The following is a 22559-nucleotide window of genomic DNA, read 5'->3' on the forward strand; positions in this document are numbered from 1 at the left end:
CGGTCGGCAGCACCAAGGCGGCAGGCATGTGAGGGTGGGGGAGATGGTTTTACCAGGGCGCATGGTAGCAGCCAAACTAGTGAGGAAGGTGCAGGAGCCCAGGAAGAAGTGGAGGACGAACTGATGGAAGACTCATCAGATGAGGGAGACCTTGATCACATTTCTGTTGTGCGAGGTTGGGGGGAGAGGACAGAGGAAGGAAGCATGATTGTTACCTCGCCACCAACACAACAGGGACTTGGTGCTCCTGGATGCGCAACACACATGAGTGCCTTCTTGCTGCACTACCTGCAACATGACCCTCGAATTGTGAGAATTAGAAATAATCCTGACTACTGGGTTGCCACACTGTTAGATCCCTGGTACAAAAGTAAATTTGCAGAAATTATTCCTGCCATAGAAAGGGATGCACGCATGCAGGAGTATCAGCAGAGACTGTTGCAGAATCTTACATGTGCTTTTCCACAAAACACCAGTGGTGCACGTAGTGAATCTCACAGTTCCAACTTGCCAACCGTGGGACCGTCAAGTGTTCAGCACTCAAACCGTAACAGAACCACAGTATCTGCTGGTAACATCAATTTTGCGGAATCATTTCACCACTTTTTTAGCCCATCCTTTGCAAGGCCACAGGAGACAAGAAGTCTGACACATAGTCAACGCCTAGAGACGATGGTACAGGAGTATCTCCAAGTAAACATTGAAGCCATGACTGTGTCACTGGACCCTTGCTCTTTTTGGGCTTCCAATCTGGATAAATGGCCGGAGCTAGCCACTTACGCCTTGGAGATCTTGTCATGCCCCGCAGCCAGCGTTCTGTCTGAACGTGTGTTCAGCGCTGCTGGTGGTGTGCTGACAGATAAGCGCACGCGGCTCTCCACTGATAATGTAGACAGACTCACGTTCATAAAGATGAACAAATCATGGATCCGAAACGACTTTTCTACCCCTGTGTCATCCTGGGGAGAGTAAAAGCTTGATGATTGGTTAAAATCACCCTACCAACCGTTTTAAGCTTTCAAATTACTAATCATGTTTATCTGTATCTTGACTGGAAAATAATTTGGGCTTTGTAGCAGTGTGCAGCACTGATCCTATTAGGCCATCTAAACTAAGCTCCACCAGATTTAAAATTAGTAATAATTTTTAGCTGCATCTAGCCCGGAAAATAATTTTGGGGCTCCGAGATGCGCAAGACACATAAGTGCCTTCTTGCTGCACTACCTGCAACATGACCCTCATATTGTCAGAATTCGAAGTAATCATGACTACTGGGTTGCCACACTCTTAGATCCCCCAAACTTTTCGATCAACCTTTTCATTTTAATAAAGACCAAAAAAATGGTCATTTTTGAAATTATAAGCATTAGCAGGTTGTTAGAAACTGAAATCAAACAGTTTTCAACTCAAAACTTTATTCTAGGTGATGTTACATTTTCACATAGGACCCCTTGTTCGAAAGGAGCTTCTGAACTCTCTCGTCCATTGAATTTGTCAGGTTTTGGATGGTTTCTGCTTCAATTGTTTTGCATGAGGACAGAATACCCTCCCAGAGCTGTTGCTTAGATGTGAACTGCCTCCCGCCATCATAGACACTCCTTTTGATGATGCTCCAGAGGTTCTGAATGGGGTAGAGGTCAGGGGAGCATGGGGGTCACACCATAAGTTTGTCCCCTTTTATGCCCATATCAGCCAGAGATGCAGATGTTTTATGTGCAGCATGAGATGGTGCATTATCATGCAAAAAAATGATCTTGCTGTGAAATACACGGTTCTTCTTCTTGAACCATGGCAGGAAGTGCTGGTTGAGAAAATCCACATACATTATGGAGTTCATCTTTAGCGCCTTCAGGGATCCTAAAGGGGCCGACAATCTCTCTCCCCATGATTCCAGCCCAAAACATTACTCCACCTCCTCCTTGTTGGCGCTGTAGCCGTGTTTGCGTGGGGTGTCCATCAACCAGCCATCCTCCACTCCATCCATCTGGACCATCGAGCGCTGCACGGCACTCATCCGTGAACAAAACAGTTTTGAAATCAGTCTTCATGTAATGTTTGGCCCACTGGAGCCGTTTCTGCTTGTGTGAAGTGGATAGAGGAGGTCGACAGGATGGCGTATGCACAGCTGCAAACCTCTGAAGGACCCTGCATCTTGTTGTTCGGGGGACGTTGGAGGCACCAGCAGCTTCAAAAACTTGTCTGCTGCTATGACAAGGCTTTTTTGCCACTGCTCTTTTAACCTGACGTAATTGCCTGTAGGAAAGAGTCCTCAATTTGCCCTTATCAGCACGCACACGTGTGTACTGTGAATCAGCTACATACTTCTTGATTGCCAAGACACTTCATCCTGATCATCGCACAATGTTGATTGTAGTCATGCCTTGACCTAAACACTCCACAATTTGTTGCTTCTCGGCAGCCGACACATCCTTTTTCTTTCCCATTTTGGCAGAAAATGTAGGCTGCTTAATAATGTGAGACAGCCTTCTTAAGTAGTCTTGCCTTTCATTGGACACACCTGCCAAACTAATTAGCACAGGTGTCTGCAATTGCTTACAGTGATATAAAGAGCCCTGACACACATCACCATCAATGAGTTTAACTGACAAACAAACAAATTCTTCCCTTATCACTCCTAAACACTTTTTGCATAATAATTTGGAACACAGTGTACATGTGCTTTTCCACAAAACACCAGTGGTTCACGTAGTGAATCTTACAGTTCTAACTTGCCAACCGTGGTCTGTATGGAGTTGTTCAATAAAGGGCCCAAAATTAAGATAACATAGATGGGAGAGGTCTCTATGAATAGGAATTCCTAAGTATTTGATACCCTGTGAGGGCCAGGCAAAGGGAAAGTTGGACTGGATGGAATCCAATATGGATTTGGGGAGGGAGACATCGAGGGCCTCAGACTTCGCTGCATTGATTTTAAAATTTGACCATGTAACAAAGTGATCTATTTCAGCCATAACAGCATGGATGGATATATGTGATTGAGTGATATATACTAGGACATCATCAGCAAATAGAGAGCACTTGTACTCGGTGCCTCCCACCTCAATCCACCTAATATTGGGGTTATGGCGAATTGATGAGAGCAGGTGCTCCGTCACTAGGATGTATAAGAGAGGGGACAGAGGACATCCCTGCCTTGTCCCATTGGTGATTGTGAAAGGTGATGAAAATGTTCTGATGCACCCCCTGGGCCTTGGGACACCCGGAGCCGGATCCTTTTTGGTGGATGCTGGTGGTTGTAGTCTTCGTGGCGGCGACCCGGTTCCGTGGCTCAGGGTGGTCAAACCAGTGGCGGAACTATTTATGTGGTTTTGATGTTTAAATGTCCGACTATGCCACCCGTGGATTGCGGCCAGAGTGAACCGCCGCTGCAGGGCAGACCGCTGAGGCTGGTGTTGTGGGTGCAGCAGAGCGTAGCATAACTCCCCACGGGAGGAGTATAGCCTCAGGGCAGTGTATGCGGAGGATGGGGGTGATGGTGCAGGGCAGCAGCAGTAACGACACGGAGTCAGTGATGCAGTCCAGGGCCTTTACTCACAGTTCTTATTATCCAGACCACGTCTGCAGGTAACGGCTGCCCACGTCGTACTGTGCTCACCAGGTGAGGGGCTCAGACAACTCCCAGATAACTTTGGAGCACTTCACAGGACCCCCTTTGTGTGTCCTTTGTCTGGCCTTTCTTACCAACCCTTTTGTTCGGCTGCCTCAGGCCTCCTCTTGGTAAACTTGGCGCCAGTTTCCCTGACCCTATGTGGTGCCTTCCTAGCGGGTGTAGCGAGGGGCTGCGCCACATAAAATGTCACAGCCTCCGGTTTCTAGCTGAGGGTCGTTTCCTGCCTCCACTAGTTTCGGGGACCGGTCTCCCCCTTTGGCCTGACCCCTCCACGCAGGTGGATTCGGGCGTGCGGTGGCGACTCGCCCGTCCGCACCCCTGGGATCCCTTCATTCCTCGTTCCTGGAGCCTTCTCCGCTCCTCTTCCTTCCTTCTCCCTCTTCCAGGCCTGGGCCTCTGTTACTAGGCCCGCCTCCGGAGCAGAGCTCATGCAGAGCCCCTGCTCCCTGCCACTTCTGCTCAGACTTCTCTGCACTGAACTAAGATGGTGCCCACCTTTTATACTCCCTTCTCAATGCACCCAGGAACTGCTTCCTCCCTGCTCCTGCACTACAGGATTCCCCTTCCTCAGTGTTCCCTCCCCCCACTCCAGCCAGGGACAGGGACTGTCGTGCCCATCTCAGAGGCATATTGGTCGCCCTGCCCCACGGCAATGTGGTGTAATGCATGCAGGTGTCGGGTCCTGATCCACACTCCATCCTTACCTGAGAGTGAGATATCACACCTCTGGGTGAGGTGCAATACCTCTGTAGCAACCGAGCCCTCAGGGTGCTACAGTTCCATTCATCTTCAGCCTAGGTGACGTATTGTGATACAGGGCCGTGATTTTGGCTATAAAAGGGTCCCCTAGACCCCTACCCCAAGCTTTTTAAGAGAATCATATATGGCGTGCCAGGAGACTCTATGGAATGCTTTCTCAGCATCCAACAAGAGTATCTAATTACAAATTTTTAACTGCATCTAGCCCAGGAAATACTTTGTGCCTAGTAGCAGTGTCTGCTAGTCAGCGGATTATCCCGGCTGTTAAGCAAGCTACACCACCTGTAGTTTGGACACTTAATTTTTTCAAAGGAAATGCTTCGGGACCACGGGATACTCAGTGAAGAGCATCAGGAGGCACCCCAAGGCATAGGGGCTGGGACTGGCAGTAGGATGCCTTGCGGTGGACAGCCGAGCTCGATCCTTATAAAAGCTTTTTAACTGCAGCAGCTTTAGTGGACGCTACTGGAGCTGGAATTACGCGGCTGCTGGCATGAGACTTGCCCTCCAATAGATCCTTGTAAATGGATTTAAAGTGTATTCATTCAAATTAGAGAGACAATTTAAATTAAAAAGCTTAGAGCTGCCTCCACCACAGGGGGGCTCGCTCGACCCACCAGCGGACAGGCACCAGTATTGGGAGAGGGGGGCTGGCCGTCAGGGTTCACCGCGGCTCTGGCACAAACCCGGCGACACGGAGGTGGCACGGGCAGGAGCGGACTGAACGTGTCGGCTTCTCACTTTTTGGATTTTAGAAGGGCATGACATGCCTATATCTGTGTCTCCCCCTCCTTTTACTCCTCCACTTCTTTTCTTTTCGCATGACTATATGTACTTGTCACTTTTCCATGTGTTAGTTGTGTCTTCTGAGCTGTTTGTCAGCTTTTGGACACCTTTGAAGGTGTTTTCTATGTGTTTCTATGTGTTTTTGTTTGCCTGCCATTGGTTTTAACGGTGTTCGAAGGTGTTCGACGAACAGTTCGACGAACAGTTCGGCGAACACACGGGTGTTCGATGAACCGAACCGAACTCGAACACTACGGGGGTGGCTCAACACTACTTATCTACACTATCTGACTTCCACAGAAGCGCCCATCTATCTATCTGATATCTCTCATTACACAGGACAGCGCACACTAAGCAGCATCTGTCTCCTTCAGTGACATGCATAAATTGGCTCTGAGGGAACATGGCTGCTTTTTATATTGAGAGGACATGTGATTTCAGGAGCCAATTACAGAAGCCCTTGTGTCTGGGACACTGTGAATGCTTCCTGCGCTCTGATTGGCTAGCCGCACTTTCCTGACTTAAAGTTACCGCCTACAAGAAAAAAAAAACACAGCGCGCCACTGATCTGACCTGTTCTGAGCTATCACCAGCCCTCCATACTCATCTGCAACGTCCCCCCGCTCATCATACTCAAGCACTATGCTAGCAAAACTGTTAAAAATGCTGTAGTTGCCCCGCAATCACGTAACCACGCAAATTCGTTACCGATTTTCCCGACTTTAACAAATTTTGCTCGCCTTTCCGATCACGAATCCGAATGTCGGATGTCGAATGTTCGTGTCGAACTTAAGTTTGGAGATCAGATTTCGAACATATTCGCTCATCACTATCCAGGACCAGCATCAGGAGTAGCCTCTCTGCGCTGTTACACTGAAAAAATGGCGCTAAAACAACATGTCCGCTCTTTATATGGAGATGGACATGTGACTTCAGCAGCCAATGACAGAAGCCCTTGTGTCTGGACTTTGTGGATGGCTCCTGCGCCCTGATTGGCTTATCGGATTCTCCACAAATTAAGTTAGGAAAAAAATATATATATTAACAGCCCGCCGCTACTCTGACCTCTCCCACCCCCTCCTCTCATCAAACACGTCCCTCCCGCTCATCATAAAGGCCCACTATCCTAGCCAAAGTCCTAAAAATACTTTAGTGTAAACGCGATCATTTCCCGTACTTTTGCCGATTTGGGCCGATTTTCAGTAAATACGCTCAGGTGTCCGATCACGACTCAGAATGTGCAATGTTCGTGCCGAATTTGAAAAAAAACTAACATTTTCCGAACATGTTCGCTCATCTCTACAGAAGATGTTGGTACAGCAAAATGGACTTGGAGGAGTAAAGGAGGTTGTAGAGACTGAAAGTCAACCAGAGGAGAAAAGTAGTAGCCCACTAGTAAGGCCATACTGCACTCGGATGTCTTTTCAGTTTTTCTTTTTTAATACATTTGCAAAAATTTCTACGTTTCTGTTTTTTTTCAGTCAAGATGTGGTGCAGAGTGTACTTTAATGAGAAAAAAATGAACTTTTTAGAATTTACCAAATGACTGCAATGAAACTGACTCGCCCCCTGGGCCTGTGGGGAACCCGGAACTGGGCCTCTGGTGGGATGCTGGGGGTGGTAGTCTCAGTGTGGCGGTGACCCGGCCCGTGGCTCAGGGTGGTCAAACCAGTGGCAGTCTTAGTGTAATAACAAACGTCCGACTACGCCACCCGTGGATTGCGGTCAGTGGGGACCGCCGCTGTGCTGCAGGCCGCTGAGGCTGATGTTGTAAGCGCAGCCAAGTATGGGATAACCAAGTATTGCCTCAGGGCAGCTAGTGTGGATGATGGGAGTGATGGTGTGAGCGTCCCAGTACTAATGGTGCTGGTGCGGCGATGAAACACAGAGACGTGTGGTGCAGTTCAGGGTCTTTACTGATGGTATAAAGCAGACCCTCCTGGGAGTACTGGTTAGCAGTAGAGGCCTGGTCAGTCTGTGAGCAAGCAGGATCTCCCCCTGGCCAGGTGGAGTTGTAGGCCTCCCCGTCTATCTGCACTCTTTCCTGGCTACCTTGCTCTATGCAGGTAGAAGTAGCCCACGTCCCTGAGTATACCGTGTGGTGCTCACTCGTATGGCCGGTGACTTGGGGCCTTCTGTTAGCCTCCGCTCCACGACGGCGGTGCTGGTCCCTTGCTTGTGACCGTACCTTCGGGCTTCTAAGGCCAGAGGACCTGGAATCCCCTGCCGGTTGGATTCTGCTGCTGGACCTGGATGTCCCCACAGCCTCGGACTCCGTGTCCGGGTTTAGTGTCTTCAGCCAAGGCGAGCTATCTAGCTTCCAGCCTCTGACACTCACTCCTGCTCCTACAGAGCTCCTGCTGTATCTTTCCCTCTCCAAGCTCTGACTCACCTAATCCCACCCCAGACCCAGTTTATAAGGGCAGATTCCTCCCCTCCCAGGTCTGGGTGGGCAGTGTAGCATGCTTAGGGCTCCTGACCAGAGAAACCTCCCACTTGCTCTCAGACATAATATTTCTATTACTGTGGCAACCAGACCCCTGGGGTGCCACAAAACAAAGAGTGAAACATTTAAAGGCGTCTGAATACTTTCCGTACCCACTGTATATCGGACGGTAAGCACCCATACAAGTCTACAGGAGCGTGCAAAACGGCAGACTGCACTCGGATGTGATCCGAGTGTAGTCCGATATACATCGGCTCACAGAATGGAGAAATTAAGTTCTCCACCTTGTCCGCACCTGTGATCCGATTGTCGATTCTGACTGCAGCTGTCATTCAGGCTGGGTGGATGGAGACTGAATACACTTGGACTCATGAACAAGTGAACTCTTTCATTCTAAGGCTGCACTCATAAAATGCTAATTTTAATATTATCATTCTGAGATGGGTTTGCAAAGTAAGTACACCAGCCTCATCAAATCTAAGATATATTAATGTATGCAGATTTTATTCTGAAAACAGGTGATAGATCCACTTTAACATAGGAAGAAGTGCATTGAGATAATGCAATATATGCTGGTGTTGTCACATCTTAACTATAAGGCTCTGCACAGTGGCCAGACATTGTTGCTCTCCACTTTCCTTACAACAACCATCAGTCAGGTCAGACTTGGTTCTGGTGATTGGAGTCATAATCCGCTTCATATCCACCAGCTCCACATATTTCATGCCTGACCCAGATGCTCCATCTGCAGATTGCTGCAGTCACTGCAAGGCGAGTGCAAGTCACTCTGATCCATCGTCTTCTCTTCAGGCGGAAGCTTCTCAAGTTCCTTCACAGACTGAGAAATTTTATTAATCTTCGCAAATGCCTGATCGATTTCATTAAATGTCTTGTTCTTTGTCTCTGGCAACACGAAGTAGAGGTAGAGGGCTCCTGCCAGGCAGATTGTGGCAAACACCAGGAAACAGTAGTTGCCCAATCCATCCTAAAAAGACAAAGGAGAGAGGTAAATAAATGGGATATTAAAGTCCTTCCAGGAATGTGGATTGCAGTATCAGAAGATATATTTTTTTATAATTACATAAATGTTATTTGTAACATAAATAATGAAATAGAATGTTAGAAAAGTGTATAAGTTAGTGCACCCTTCCACATGGTTCCCTAGCATTGTATTGTAACCACCCTCAAATTACCAATTAACTTAAAGCTCTGCTTTATATTTTGATCTGGACTCAGGGGTGAAAAGAACATTTAGTCGGGTACATTATTGCCTGAGGGGGGTCCACAGTTTTTAAACTAAGAACAAGTCTTTGGGCTTGATTCATCAAGACTAACATTGTTCACACTAGACAGGTGGCCTGGTACTTACCGACCTTGGATATATGGATAGGTCTAGGCGATTTTGCGCGCACAAAGGCTGTCAGAAGTGTCAGCTGATTCTGACAGCTGACACCCGGCTCTCAGTGCCAGGAGAAGCACCGCTCCCGAGAATTCAACCTCCTAAATGCTGTGATCACTGTGATTGCAGCATTTATCAAGCAGGCAGAGGGACAGAAGCCCCTCTGCTCTTGGATTGGAGCCCCCGCGACGTCACATCGGGGTCCCGATCATTGCCATAGTGACCTCATGTCGTCATGACGACATTCGGGTCACCAGGCACTAGCAAGGTAGTAAGATCATGCGCAGTGCATTCATTACATTCACTTAGTATGGAAACACATTTTGACTTGCCTGTGGTAAATCACAAAAGAGATTCTCATGTGATTAATTGTCAGTGAACAAGTGACATGAATTAACCAATGAATGATGACTTCAGTGTTTTAAAAAGACATAAAGTAGGCCCTGTTCCTTTGTTACAATGGTTAAGATAAAGGAGCTGTCTGAGGACATCTGAACTGCTATTATTAGCAAACACAAGACTTCCACAAGGTGTAAGGCCACCTCTAAAGACCTTGGTATCCAAGTTTCAATAGTGCGCAATGTTATTAAGAATTTTGCCAAGCATGGAACAGCCAGAACCTCCATGGATGTGGGGGAAAGAGGAAAATTGACAATAGATGTCTTCGAAAGTTGGTGCAAATGGGTGGAAAAAACACCACGTCAAACATCCAAAGATCTGAAGGCCAATCTGGAACAGTCTGGGGTCATGGTTTAAACAAGTACCATATGCCACACACTAAACCAAGCAGAGCTTTGTGCACGAAGGCCAAGGAAGAAACCATTGCTAAAGAACAAATATAAAAAGGAATGACTGATCTTTGCCAAAGAGTACCTTGACAAACCACATTTCTTCTGGGAAAATGTTCTGTGGACAGATGAAACAAAAATAGGGCTTTTGGGCAATGCAAAGTAACAGTTTGTTTATAGGCGACGCAATGAAGCTTATAAGGAAAAGAACACCTTGCCAACAGTTAAGCATGGTGGAGGAATCATAATGCTGTGGGGTTGCTTTGCTGCGTCTGGTACTGGAGGCATTGACCGTATCACAGAATTCATGAAATCAGAGAATTATCAAGAGATTTTAGAACAAAATGTCCTACCCAGTGTATGAAAACTTGGTTTGAGTCAAAGATCATGGGTCCTCCAGCAAGACAATGACCCAAAGCACACATCAAAAAGTACACAGGAATGGTTGAAAAAGAAAAAATGGACTGTTTTAAAATAGCCAGCAATGAGTCTGGACCTCAATCCCATTGAAAATCTTTGGGGTGAGCTGAAATCTGCCATTGGGAAAAAGAACCCTGCAAACATTCAAGAGCTTGAACAAACTGCAAAGAAAAAGTGGGAGAAAATTCCAGCTGAGAAGTGCAAGAAGCTTATAGATGGTGTGAGGCAGTGACCGGGATCGTATACGAGGGACGGTATATATTCCCCAGAATGTGTACAGAGACCTATTAAATCCATTGGAGTGCATTGCAGTCACAGACACAGCTGCGGCTGCAATGCAGGAATGAAGGTGAGCAATCACCTGGTCAGACTACCTGGCTAAGGCAGATTAAGTAAAACCCGGCAGGGCCTTCATTTCTTGGAGGAGGTCACAGGAGGCAGTGGGGCGGCCTCCTCCCTCCAACCCGGATTTTCCAGTGGCTCTTGCCACAGGTCCTTTAAAACTCCTTCTCTAAGGTTTAGTGTTGTTCTATGTTGCAACCTGCTAGGAGCACAGCAGGTTAGCTCAGCAGGACTGAGTGTGGTTGAACCACCGCCTAGGAAGGCTCTGCACCTGTCAGGCTCTACGCGGCCCGGCGTGGCCGTTGTCCCCGGCAACCGTTGTTTATGGACTCATGTTAACCTGGCTGCGAACCGGAGGACTTTCTGTTTACCCGTGAGTTGCTGAATAAAAGCTGTTTAAGTTGGACTTGCTTGGGTCACTGCCGCCTTACAATGGCTACAAGAAATGTTTGGAGGTTGTCATCAATGCCAAAGGGTCTGCAACCAAGTATTAATTAGGAGTGCCTTTATTGCAGCAGATGTTGTTTATTCTGTTTCTGATTTGAAATTGCAACATGGAAGTTGAAAAACAATGTTTTATTGTTGTATTACTTTGGACCACTAATTAAAAAATCCATTTATTTCTGTAGATATTGTACAGTCTATGAAAAAAATGAAGGGGTGCCAATAATGGTGAGCAGCACTGTATATGCCTTACACACCACACACACACACACTGTATACGTCGTACGCACCACACACACACACTGAATACGCCGTACGCACCACACACACACTGTATACGCCTGCCACACACACACACACTGTATATGCCGTACGCACGACACACACACACTGTATATATACTGTAAACGCCATACGCCCGACGCACACACGCACCACACACACTGTATACGCTGTACGCACCACACACACACACACACTGTATACGCTGTACGCACCACACACACACTGTATACGCTGTACGCACCACCACACACACACTGTATACGCTGTACGCACCACCACACACACACATTGTATACGCCGTACGCACCACACACACACACTGAATACGCCGTACGCACCACACACACACTGTATACGCCTGCCACACACACACACTGTATATGCCGTACGCACGACACACACACACTGTATATGCCGTACGCACGACACACACACTGTATATATACTGTAAACGCCATACGCCCGACACACACACCCACACACACACACTGTATACGCTGTACGCACCACACACACATACACACACTGTATACGCTGTACGCACCACACACACACTGTATACGCTGTACGCACCACCACACACACACATTGTATACGCCGTACGCACCACACACACACACTGTATACGCCGTACGCACCACCACACACACACATTGTATACGCCGTACGCACCACATACACACACACACACTGTATACGCCGTATGCACCACACACACACACTGTATACGCCGTATGCACCACACACACACACTGTATACGCCGTATGCACCACACACACACACTGTATACGCCGTATGCACCACACACACGCACTGTAGATGCCGTATGCACCACACACACGCACAGTAGATGCCGTATGCACCATACACACACACTGTATGCACCACACACACTGTATACGCCGTACGCACCACACACACACTGTATACACCATACGCACCACACACACACACACTGTATACGCCGTACGCACCACACACACACACACTGTATATGCCGTACGCACCACACACACACACACACACACACACACACACACACTGTATGCGCCGTACGCACCACACACACATACACACTCTGTATGCGCCGTACGCACCACACACACACACACACACACACACACACACACACACACACACACACACACACACATTGTATACGCCGTAAGCACCACCACACACACACACACTCTGTATACGCCGTGTGCACCACACACACACACACTGTATACGCCGTATGCACCACACACACACTGTATACGCCGTATGCACCACACACACTGTATACGCCGTACGCACCACACACACACACTGTATATGCAGTACGCACCACACACATTGTATACGCCATACACACAACACACACACACTGCATACGCCATATGCACAACACACACAATGTATACGCCGTACACACACACACACACACTGTATATGCCGTACACCACACACACACACACACACACACACACACACACACACACACACACACACACACACACACACACTCTGTATACAGGCATACGCATCAAACACACACACACTGTATACGCCGTACGCATCACACACACACACACTGTGTACACCATATGCACCACACACACACACACTGTATATGCCGTACATACACACACAGTATACGCCGTATGCACCACACACATTGTATATGCAGTACGCACCACACGCGCGCACACACACACTGTTTACGCCTGTATACTCTGTACGCACCACCACACACACTGTATACGCCGTACGTACCACACACACACTGTATACGCCGTGTGCACCACCACACACACACTGTATACACCGTGTGCACCACCACACACACACTGTATACGCCTTATGCACCACACACACACTGTATATGTAGCACCCTGAGGATTCGGCTGCTGCAGGGGTATTGCACCTCATCCCAGAGGTGTGATATTCCACTCCCGGGTAAGGATGGAGTGTGGACCTGAGCTCGGTAGGCTGCATGCACTACACACATCCCATTTCCGAGGAACAGACCAACGGTACTCCCACTTAGAAATGTGCAGGTACGACCGAGTCTGTTCCTGGCTGGAGTGGGAGGGGGGTGGTACATCCCAAGTAGTGTAGGGGCAGATAGGGGGAGCAGCCTGGGTAAAGATAGGAGCTCATTGGGTGCTGGTCGCCTGAGCTCACACATAGAGGGTGTATATAAGGTGGGCACCATCAGAGAACAGGGTCAGTCTGTCAGAGTCAGTAAGAAGCAGAGGTCCAGATGAGCCTGCAGAGAGAGAGTGGAGCAGAGAAGGAAAGACCCAGAGGAGACAAAGAGAGGACTCTGAGAACCCAAATTCAATCCCCGGGTGAAGAGTCGGCAATAGGGTACCGGATCCCAAACTGGTGGGGGCAAAAGCACACCCTAGCCAGAGACCGGAGGCCGTGGGCAGCGTCTGCCACGGCCACCCACCACATCCACCCCGAAGGCATACCACGTGGAGGGTCAGGGAACCCAAGGCCAAGGGTCTCCCAACAGAAGGCCCGAGGGAGCTGGACCTAGGTGGATCACTAGTGGGGACGGCCAGAGGAAAGGACAGAAGGAGAGCTCAGGGTCACGCTCCGGACTTGTTTGGGGGTTTGCTGAATCCAGAACCTGGTGGACGCAGCACGGCTCGGGTGGTCACTTGAAGCTGGAGTGACCGGAACATCAGCAGTGAGTAAATACCCTAAACTGCACAACCCGACTCTGTCTTCACTTAACATCTATGCTGCACCACCACAACCCCCATCCTCTGCACCTGACCCCCTGAGGCTATACCCCACCCGTTGGGGGTTATACTACCAAAAGCTGCACCAACACCATCAGCCTCAGCGGACCCTGCTGCAGCGGCGGCCATAGTGACCGCAATACAACGGGTGGCGTAGTCGACATTAAGAACTTTATAACATCTGTAGGACTGCCACATACTCTGAGCTTGACACCCTGGGCACGGACCGGGTCACAGCCACTCGGAAGACTACAACTCCCATCTGATCCGGCTCCGGGTATTCCCCTAAAGAATATGGCCCAGGGGGCGCGTCATATACGCCTTATGCACCACACACACACACACTGTATACGCCGTATGCACCACACACACACTGTATTCGCCATATGCACCTCACACACACACTGCATACACCGTACACACACACGCACCACACACACTGTATGCACATACGCCGTACGCACCACCACACACACAGTCTGTATACTGCGTATGCACGAAACACACACACACACACACACACACACACACACACACACACACACACACACTCTGTATACGCCATACGCACCACACACACACACTGCATACACCGTACACACACACACAGTATATGCCGTATGCACCACACACACTCTGTATACTGTGTACGCATCAAACACACACACACACACACACACACTCTGTATATGCCGTACGCACCACATACACACACACTGTATAAACCGTACGCACCACATACACACACTGTACTGTATATGCCGTACACACACACACACACACACACACACTGTATACGCCGTATGCACCACACACACACACACACACACACTGTATACGCCGTATGCACCACACACACACACACACACACACACACACACACACACACTGTATACGCCGTATGCACCACACACACACACACACACACACACACACACACTGTATACGCCGTATGCACCACACACACACACACACACACACACTGTATACGCCGTATGCAACACACACACACACACACACACACACACACACACTGTATACGCCGTATGCACCACACACACACACACTGTATACGCCGTATGCACCACACACACACACACACACACTGTATACGCCGTATGCACCACACACACACACACTGTATACGCCGTATGCACCACACACACACACACACTGTATACGCCGTATGCACCACACACACACACACACACACTGTATACGCCGTATGCACCACACACACACACACACACACACTGTATACGCCGTATGCACCACACACACACACACACACACACACACACACACACACACACTGTATACGCCGTATGCACCACACACACACACACACACACACACACACACTGTATACGCCGTATGCACCACACACACACACTGTATACGCCGTATGCACCGCACCACACACACACACACACACTGTATACGCCGTATGCACCACACACACACACACACTGTATACGCCGTATGCACCGCACCACACACACACACACACACTGTATACGCCGTATGCACCGCACCACACACACACACACACACTGTATACGCCGTATGCACCACACACACACACACACACACACACACACACACACACACACACACTGTATACGCCGTATGCACCACACACACACACACACACACACACACACACACACACACACACACTGTATACGCCGTATGCACCACACACACACACACACACACACACACACACACACACTGTATACGCCGTATGCACCACACACACACACACACACACACACACACACACACACACACTGTATACGCCGTATGCACCACACACACACACTGTATACGCCGTATGCACCACACACACACACACACACACACACACACTGTATACGCCGGACACACACACACACACACACACACTGTATACGCCGTATGCACCACACACACACACACACACACACACACACACACACTGTATACGCCGGACACACACACACACACACACACACTGTATACGCCGTATGCACCACACACACACACACACACACACACACTGTATACGCCGGACACACACACACACTGTATACGCCGTATGCACCACACACACACACACACACACACACACACACACACACACACACACACACTGTATACGCCGTATGCACCACACACACACACACACACACACACACACACACACTGTATACGCCGTATGCACCACACACACACACACACACACTGTATACGCCGTATGCACCGCACCACACACACACACACACTGTATACGCCGTATGCACCACACACACACACTGTATACGCCGTATGCACCACACACACACACACACACACACTGTATACGCCGTATGCACCACACACACACACACACACTGTATACGCCGTATGCACCGCACCACACACACACTGTATACGCCGTATGCACCGCACCACACACACACACACACTGTATACGCCGTATGCACCACACACACACACTATATACTCCGTACGCACCACACGTACACACACACACTGTATACGCCGTATGCACCGCACCACACACACACACACACTGTATACGCCGTATGCACCACACACACACACTATATACTCCGTACGCACCACACGTACACACACACACTGTATACGCCGTACGCACCACCGCACACACACTCTGTATACTCCGTACGCAACACCACACACACCACACACACTGTATATGCCGTACGCACCACACACACACTGTATATGCCGTACGCACCACACACACACTGTATATGCCGTACGCACCACACACACACTGTATATGCCGTACGCACCACACACACACACACACTGTATACGCCGTACGCACCACCACACACACACTCTGTATATTGCGTACGCACGAAACACACCCACGCACACACACACTCTGTATACGCCATATGCACCACATACACACATTGTATACGCCATAAGCACCACACACACATACTGTATACACCGTACGCACCCCCCACACACACCCACGCACTGTACACGCTGTACATACACACAGTATACGCCATACGCACCACACTCACACTGTATACACCGTATGCACCACACACACACACTCTATATACGCCGTACGTACGTTTTGTCCTTATGTGGATACAATGTAAATTAAAGCACCTTTGTCATAAATTTTTCCATGTTAATAAAATGTTACCTTTACCTACTTTTCTTTCATTTTATCACAGGGGGAGGAGTGAGTGAACATAGGAAAGAGGACACACAGGGGGGAGACAGCTCAAATGAGAGAACACATGAGGGAAGAAGACCGCACAGGGGTGGAGAGAGAGAGCAGACAAGGGGGGGAGCACATGGGGTATACAGGTCAAAGAGAGAGAGAAAGCGCACAGAGGGGAAAGAGACAGAGCACAGGGGGGAGACAGCTCACACGGGACAGCACATGAGGGGAGAACACTGCACAAGAAGGAAAGAGACAGCAGACAAGGGGGATAGCACATGGGGTAGACAGGTAAAAGAAGAGAGCACAGACGGGAGAAGTCAGCACATGGGGGGGAAAGAGAGAGTGGATAGGTGGGTGAGCACATGGGGGGGGGGGAGATTCTCAACGCTGCAAAGTCTGCCCCCATCGTGACATTACCGCCCTCCCGATGCGATAGCATAGGGCCTCCATCTAGTGATAACATAAATGTTTAGAATAACTTTTAAGAAGGCCATCAAAATTTAAAATTGATACTGGTTTTAAGTGTAGCATTTATTGGAGGGTCACTTCCTCTTCATTGTTTTCCCGGTACAACTGTATTACAGCTCACTACATTTAAAGCATCACTCTAGCGTTTTTTTATTGCACACTGGAGTGATGCTATGAATGTAATTCCCCTGCCACTGTCTCATACTCATCTGCCGCCAACTTCATCCGTTTCCAGCGTTGCTCCGGTCGGTCTCTGGCGAAAAGTGACCTGCTCGCAGCTCCAGTGTTTCATGGAGTCCGTCGGAAGTCACTTTTCAATACAAGTCTATGAGAGCCTCGTTCTGTCTCTCATAGACTTGTATTGAGACCATGTGATGTAGCTTCTGACTTCTGGCCAATCAGAAGCTATGGTCAGAAGATGGTGTGGGGGGACCGGAGCGGAATTGAAAAAACTATGAAGACACCGGAGGATGAGTATAAGACTGGGGCAGGGGCCTTAGATTTAAAGTACTACTCCAGCGCTGTACAAAACAAAATGCTAGAGTGGTGGTAAATGGGAATAAGCTGCAATCAGTGCTGTAAAGCCAATAGTGGCAGACCACGTGGCCACTATGGGGCCATGAGTCAGGGGGGCTTGGTGCCAGTGTCACTCACTTTTATCCCCTCAGCCTGGCACCACACTTTTTAACTGTATTGGCATCCTGAGTATTTTTTTTTTTAATTTTAATTAATAAATGCATTGTGGGGCCATGATGCTGTTTAGAGGGCTATGGGGTGGGGGAGGTTGCATTATACTATATGGAAGGCTATGTGGGGGCCATTATACTGTTTGTAGGGCTAGTGCGGGTCATTATACTGCATGCAAGCAATTATACAGTGTGTAGGTTTGTGTGGGATCCTCATTCTGTGTTGAGGGTTGTATGGGGGCCATTATGCTGCTTGGAGGGCTGTGTATGGGCCATTAAACTGTTTGGAGGGCTGTGTGGGAGCCATCCTATTGTCTGGAGGGCTGTGTAAGAGGTCACAGATGGGGCATCATACTTTGTTGGGGTTGCCATACTTTGGTGGGGGGTGCACTGTGGGGTTATCATACTGTGCGAGTGGAGGATACTGGGAAAGAATGCCCTGTGGGGTACCCTTCTGTGTTCGGGGACACTTTTTTTGGCATCATACTTTATGGGGTCAATGGAAGGGGAATCTAGGAGCTTCAACTGTAGGAAAATTACTTTGTAAAAGCTGCAAAGTTGCGGGGGTCCCAAGTAAAACTTCTGCTATGGGACCCCATGATTTCTATGTATGCCTCTGGCACAAATACCAGAACAAATGTTCCTAAAAGTTTGCAGCATTGAATTGTAAACAATGAAGAGACATGGAGCAGACTAGGATGGGGGAGTGCTGCACTATGAGGCCAATATAATGACATATACAAACATGACACATCAGCACACTGCGCTTAATGAATACTTGAACTCTAATATCACTGTAAACATTAAAAATGTAAGCCACTTAGCATTTTTGATCAAAGAGCGCAAAAGCCATCCAACTGCGTCAAGGTGTGCCCAAATATGGATAGTCCCTATCACTAATGTCCTAGGTCTCCAAGTGCCAAACTAGGCCTCATCTGAGCTTCGGGAAGTGAAAACCAAGCATAGCTCACAATTAAAATCTTGTCTGGGAAAGATGGAGAGATAAGGGTGCTGAGACCTGGAGGCCCCCACCTCCCCCCGCAACGCATACTACAAAAATATATGGTCTTTAGTATTAAATTAATGTACAGGTGCACAAATATGCTATGTTGCTAGTATACAAACATATACTGTACATACACACTGCGACTAATGAATACACAAACTACACTATTGCAGTAAACATATAGAATGCTTAGTACTTAGTTAGCATACAGGGACCATCCATGTTTCCATGTTTAGGTGCACCTTGACGTGGTTGGATGGCTTTTGCACTCTTTAATAAAAAACGCTAACTAAGTACCTTGCGTTATTAATATTTTTAAAGTTTACAGCAAGATTGGAGTTCATGTATTCATTAATCGCAGTGTGCTGACCCATCTTGTATGTATATGTTCAAAAACAGTGCTGTCTACAGGTGGGAGTCTTTGTTTTGGCTTATAGCTTTTTTTCAAGATTCTTTAATGGGCTGTCCGCTGCTACCTGTAGATGACACTAAAGTGACAGATTTCTCTCTTCTGTAGGAGAGCTTATTTGCATGCTGAAATTGACAATATTTGAGTATCACATATTGGATCACACTTAACCCACAAATGAGAATTACCCTGTGTAAAACCACCTATTTCGTCAATTTTTGCTTTCCCCACTTCTATCAATGATTGTATATTTGCAATGAAGCATAAATCATCGCATGAACCAACCTCTGCTCATGTCAAAAATGATGTCGGAAAATGATGTAAGCTAAATATATTAGGTGCAGATTAATCAATATCTAAAGACATCTGTAACATTTTATGACACATGTGAATGTCACCTAATCACACTAAATACCAATCATTAAATGGGTTTTCTCATGTTCAGTCTTCAAGAGCACAGCGCTCCTCTTTCTCACAGCTTTTTCCTTACAGAGGGAGCGGTGTGCTCCTGAAGAATGACATAACTGTGGGTTTCTTGTTACAAGCAGAGGCAGCTATGCCTTCCGCAGCATCAGAGGCGTGCAGAGTAGAGATGAGCGGTGTTCGACTCGAACTGTTCACCAATCTCAAATTCGAGCTGTTTTGGGCGGTGTTCGAGCCGTTCGACGAACCCGAACGATTTGAAAAAAATCCGGCTGTTCGAGGTTATGTTCGATAACTGTTCGTGCACCCAAATCGTAACTGGATTTTTTTCACAGTAATGCTGATAATCAATGTTAATACACAGTTTGAGTGTACAGTGGGGTGGGGGGAGGGACATGAGATGGATCTCTGCAGAAATAATGAAGATCTCCATTTTTTTTTTTCTCTTTCCCGCATTTACAGTGGGGAGGTGCAGTCTGTCAGCCTATCAGCAGCGCACACACGGAGCGAAGTGCTTTTTTTCACACAAGCAAGGGCATGTGTCATTGGCTGTGTATGTCACATGTCCTTGCCCTATAAGACCCAGCCATTTTCTCCATCGCTACCATTTTCTCACTGCTGCAGCTGAGTGTTAGACGGCACTGCTGCTGCTGTTAGCGCTATATTGTGTAACTGAATTGCAAGCGAATTTTCTCTTAAATAGACAAAGGTTTAGGGAGTAGGGACTAGTTTGTAATTGCAGCCCTCTTGAGGGCTAGGTTACATCAGTTCCTATCACTTTTTGCCAGGCAGGTCTGTTTTAGTGCTGTGCAAGTGTTTTTCATAGCATTTGGCTAAATCTAGCTAAGCAAATCCTTTTTGGCCTATTGCAGAGTGTGTTAGTCAGTGCAGTAGCCTATCTGTGTTGCAAGCTACACCACCTGTGTATGTAAAACAATTTTTTTACTGCACCTAGCCAAGTAAAACCTTTTGGGCCTGTGGCAGTGTGTGGTACTCAATCTATTAGGCCATCTATACCAAGCTCCACCAGCTTTGAAATTAATAATAATTTTTAGCTGCATCTAGCCCGGAAAATAATTTTCGGCTTAGTAGCAGTGTGTGGTACTCATTGTATTAGGCCATCTATACCAAGCTCCACCAGCTTTGAAATTAATAATAATTTTTAGCTGCATCTTGCCTGTAAAATAATTTTCGGCTTAGTAGCAGTGTGTGGTACTCATTGTATTAGGCCATCTATACCAAGCTCCACCAGCTTTGAAATTAATAATAATTTTTAGCTGCATCTTGCCTGTAAAATAATTTTGGGCATATTAGCAGTGTGTGGTACTCATTGTATTAGGCCATTTATACTAAACTCCACCAGCTTTCAAATTACTAATAATTTTTAGCTGCATCTAGCCCGGAAAATAATTTTTCTTCCCAATAGTGGTAGCAATAGAAATATGGGGCGCGCGCCTGGCTAACAAAAATATACGCTTCATAGCAAAAAACACCAGCCTAGCGCACTGCATTAATAAGATGGCATCATCGTCTCTCCCAGTGCTAGGCCTGCTACACCGGCTAGCATTCCTGTGCCTAAAACACAATGTATGGGTCCGCGCTAGCCACGATGCTGAGGGGTCTAAAGCTGCTGCTAACGCTTTATCACCATTCACTTGGCAGATTTTCACAGAGCTCTTCCACAACGCCCACCCATCGGGCAAAAGTTGCCCACCCTCCCTATGGGATCTAGTGGCAAATAGTTGATGCCATTAATCAGAGCGTCAGTTGCCCCATCGACGTGGCAAGCATACGGTAAGGCATGGGAAGAGTGGACACGACTAGTACCAGGCAGACGGGTTGACCAATGTGAACAAGCCAGATTACAAGTCACCATAGAATTTCTCCACCAGCTAATGATGAGGGGCATATCAGGGGCGTCAGCGCAGCGGTGTCTGACCGGAGTAGCATTTCACTTCCAACTACAGAATTGGGGAGATGTGACAAAGAGATTCATCATCAGACAATCCATAAAAGGGTGGAAAAGGGGTCAGCCAAGTCAAGAGTGTAGACGTCCCGTCCCGTGTCACTAAAACTGATTTCTCACATCATAACCCTAACACCATTAACATGACACTCACAATTTGAAGCAACACTACTGTCTACTGCATTTGCGATCGCCTTCTTCGGGGCGCTATGCATAAGCGAATTAGTCCCTCAATCCAAAATTACCACCAGTGGAGGCTTAGGCTATGTGCCCACGTTGCATTTATGAAGCAGAAAATTTCTGCTGCATAAATGCAAGTCCTCTCCCGGAAAAACGCATGCGGAATTCCGCACGCGTTTA

The 22559-nt window shown here is 47.9% G+C and overlaps 1 protein-coding gene across 2 annotated transcripts in view; it reads right to left on the reverse strand.

The window, feature by feature from the left end:
• Positions 1 to 8100: 8100 nt before the first annotated feature.
• The window catches only part of SLC2A9 (solute carrier family 2 member 9), a 741777-nt gene continuing 727318 nt past the window's right edge, over positions 8101 to 22559 (reverse strand). For both annotated transcript variants that reach the window (XM_073648512.1, XM_073648502.1), the window contains exon 13: positions 8101 to 8607. In XM_073648512.1, coding sequence (XP_073504613.1) covers positions 8344 to 8607 — 264 coding nt within the window. In that variant the 3' untranslated portion in view covers positions 8101 to 8343. The remainder of the gene's footprint in view (positions 8608 to 22559) is intronic.

Source organism: Phyllobates terribilis, unplaced genomic scaffold, assembly GCF_046119375.1.
Source record: "Phyllobates terribilis strain yellow unplaced genomic scaffold, ASM4611937v1 Scaffold_1__5_contigs__length_1240528914, whole genome shotgun sequence".
NCBI lineage: Eukaryota > Metazoa > Chordata > Amphibia > Anura > Dendrobatidae > Phyllobates > Phyllobates terribilis.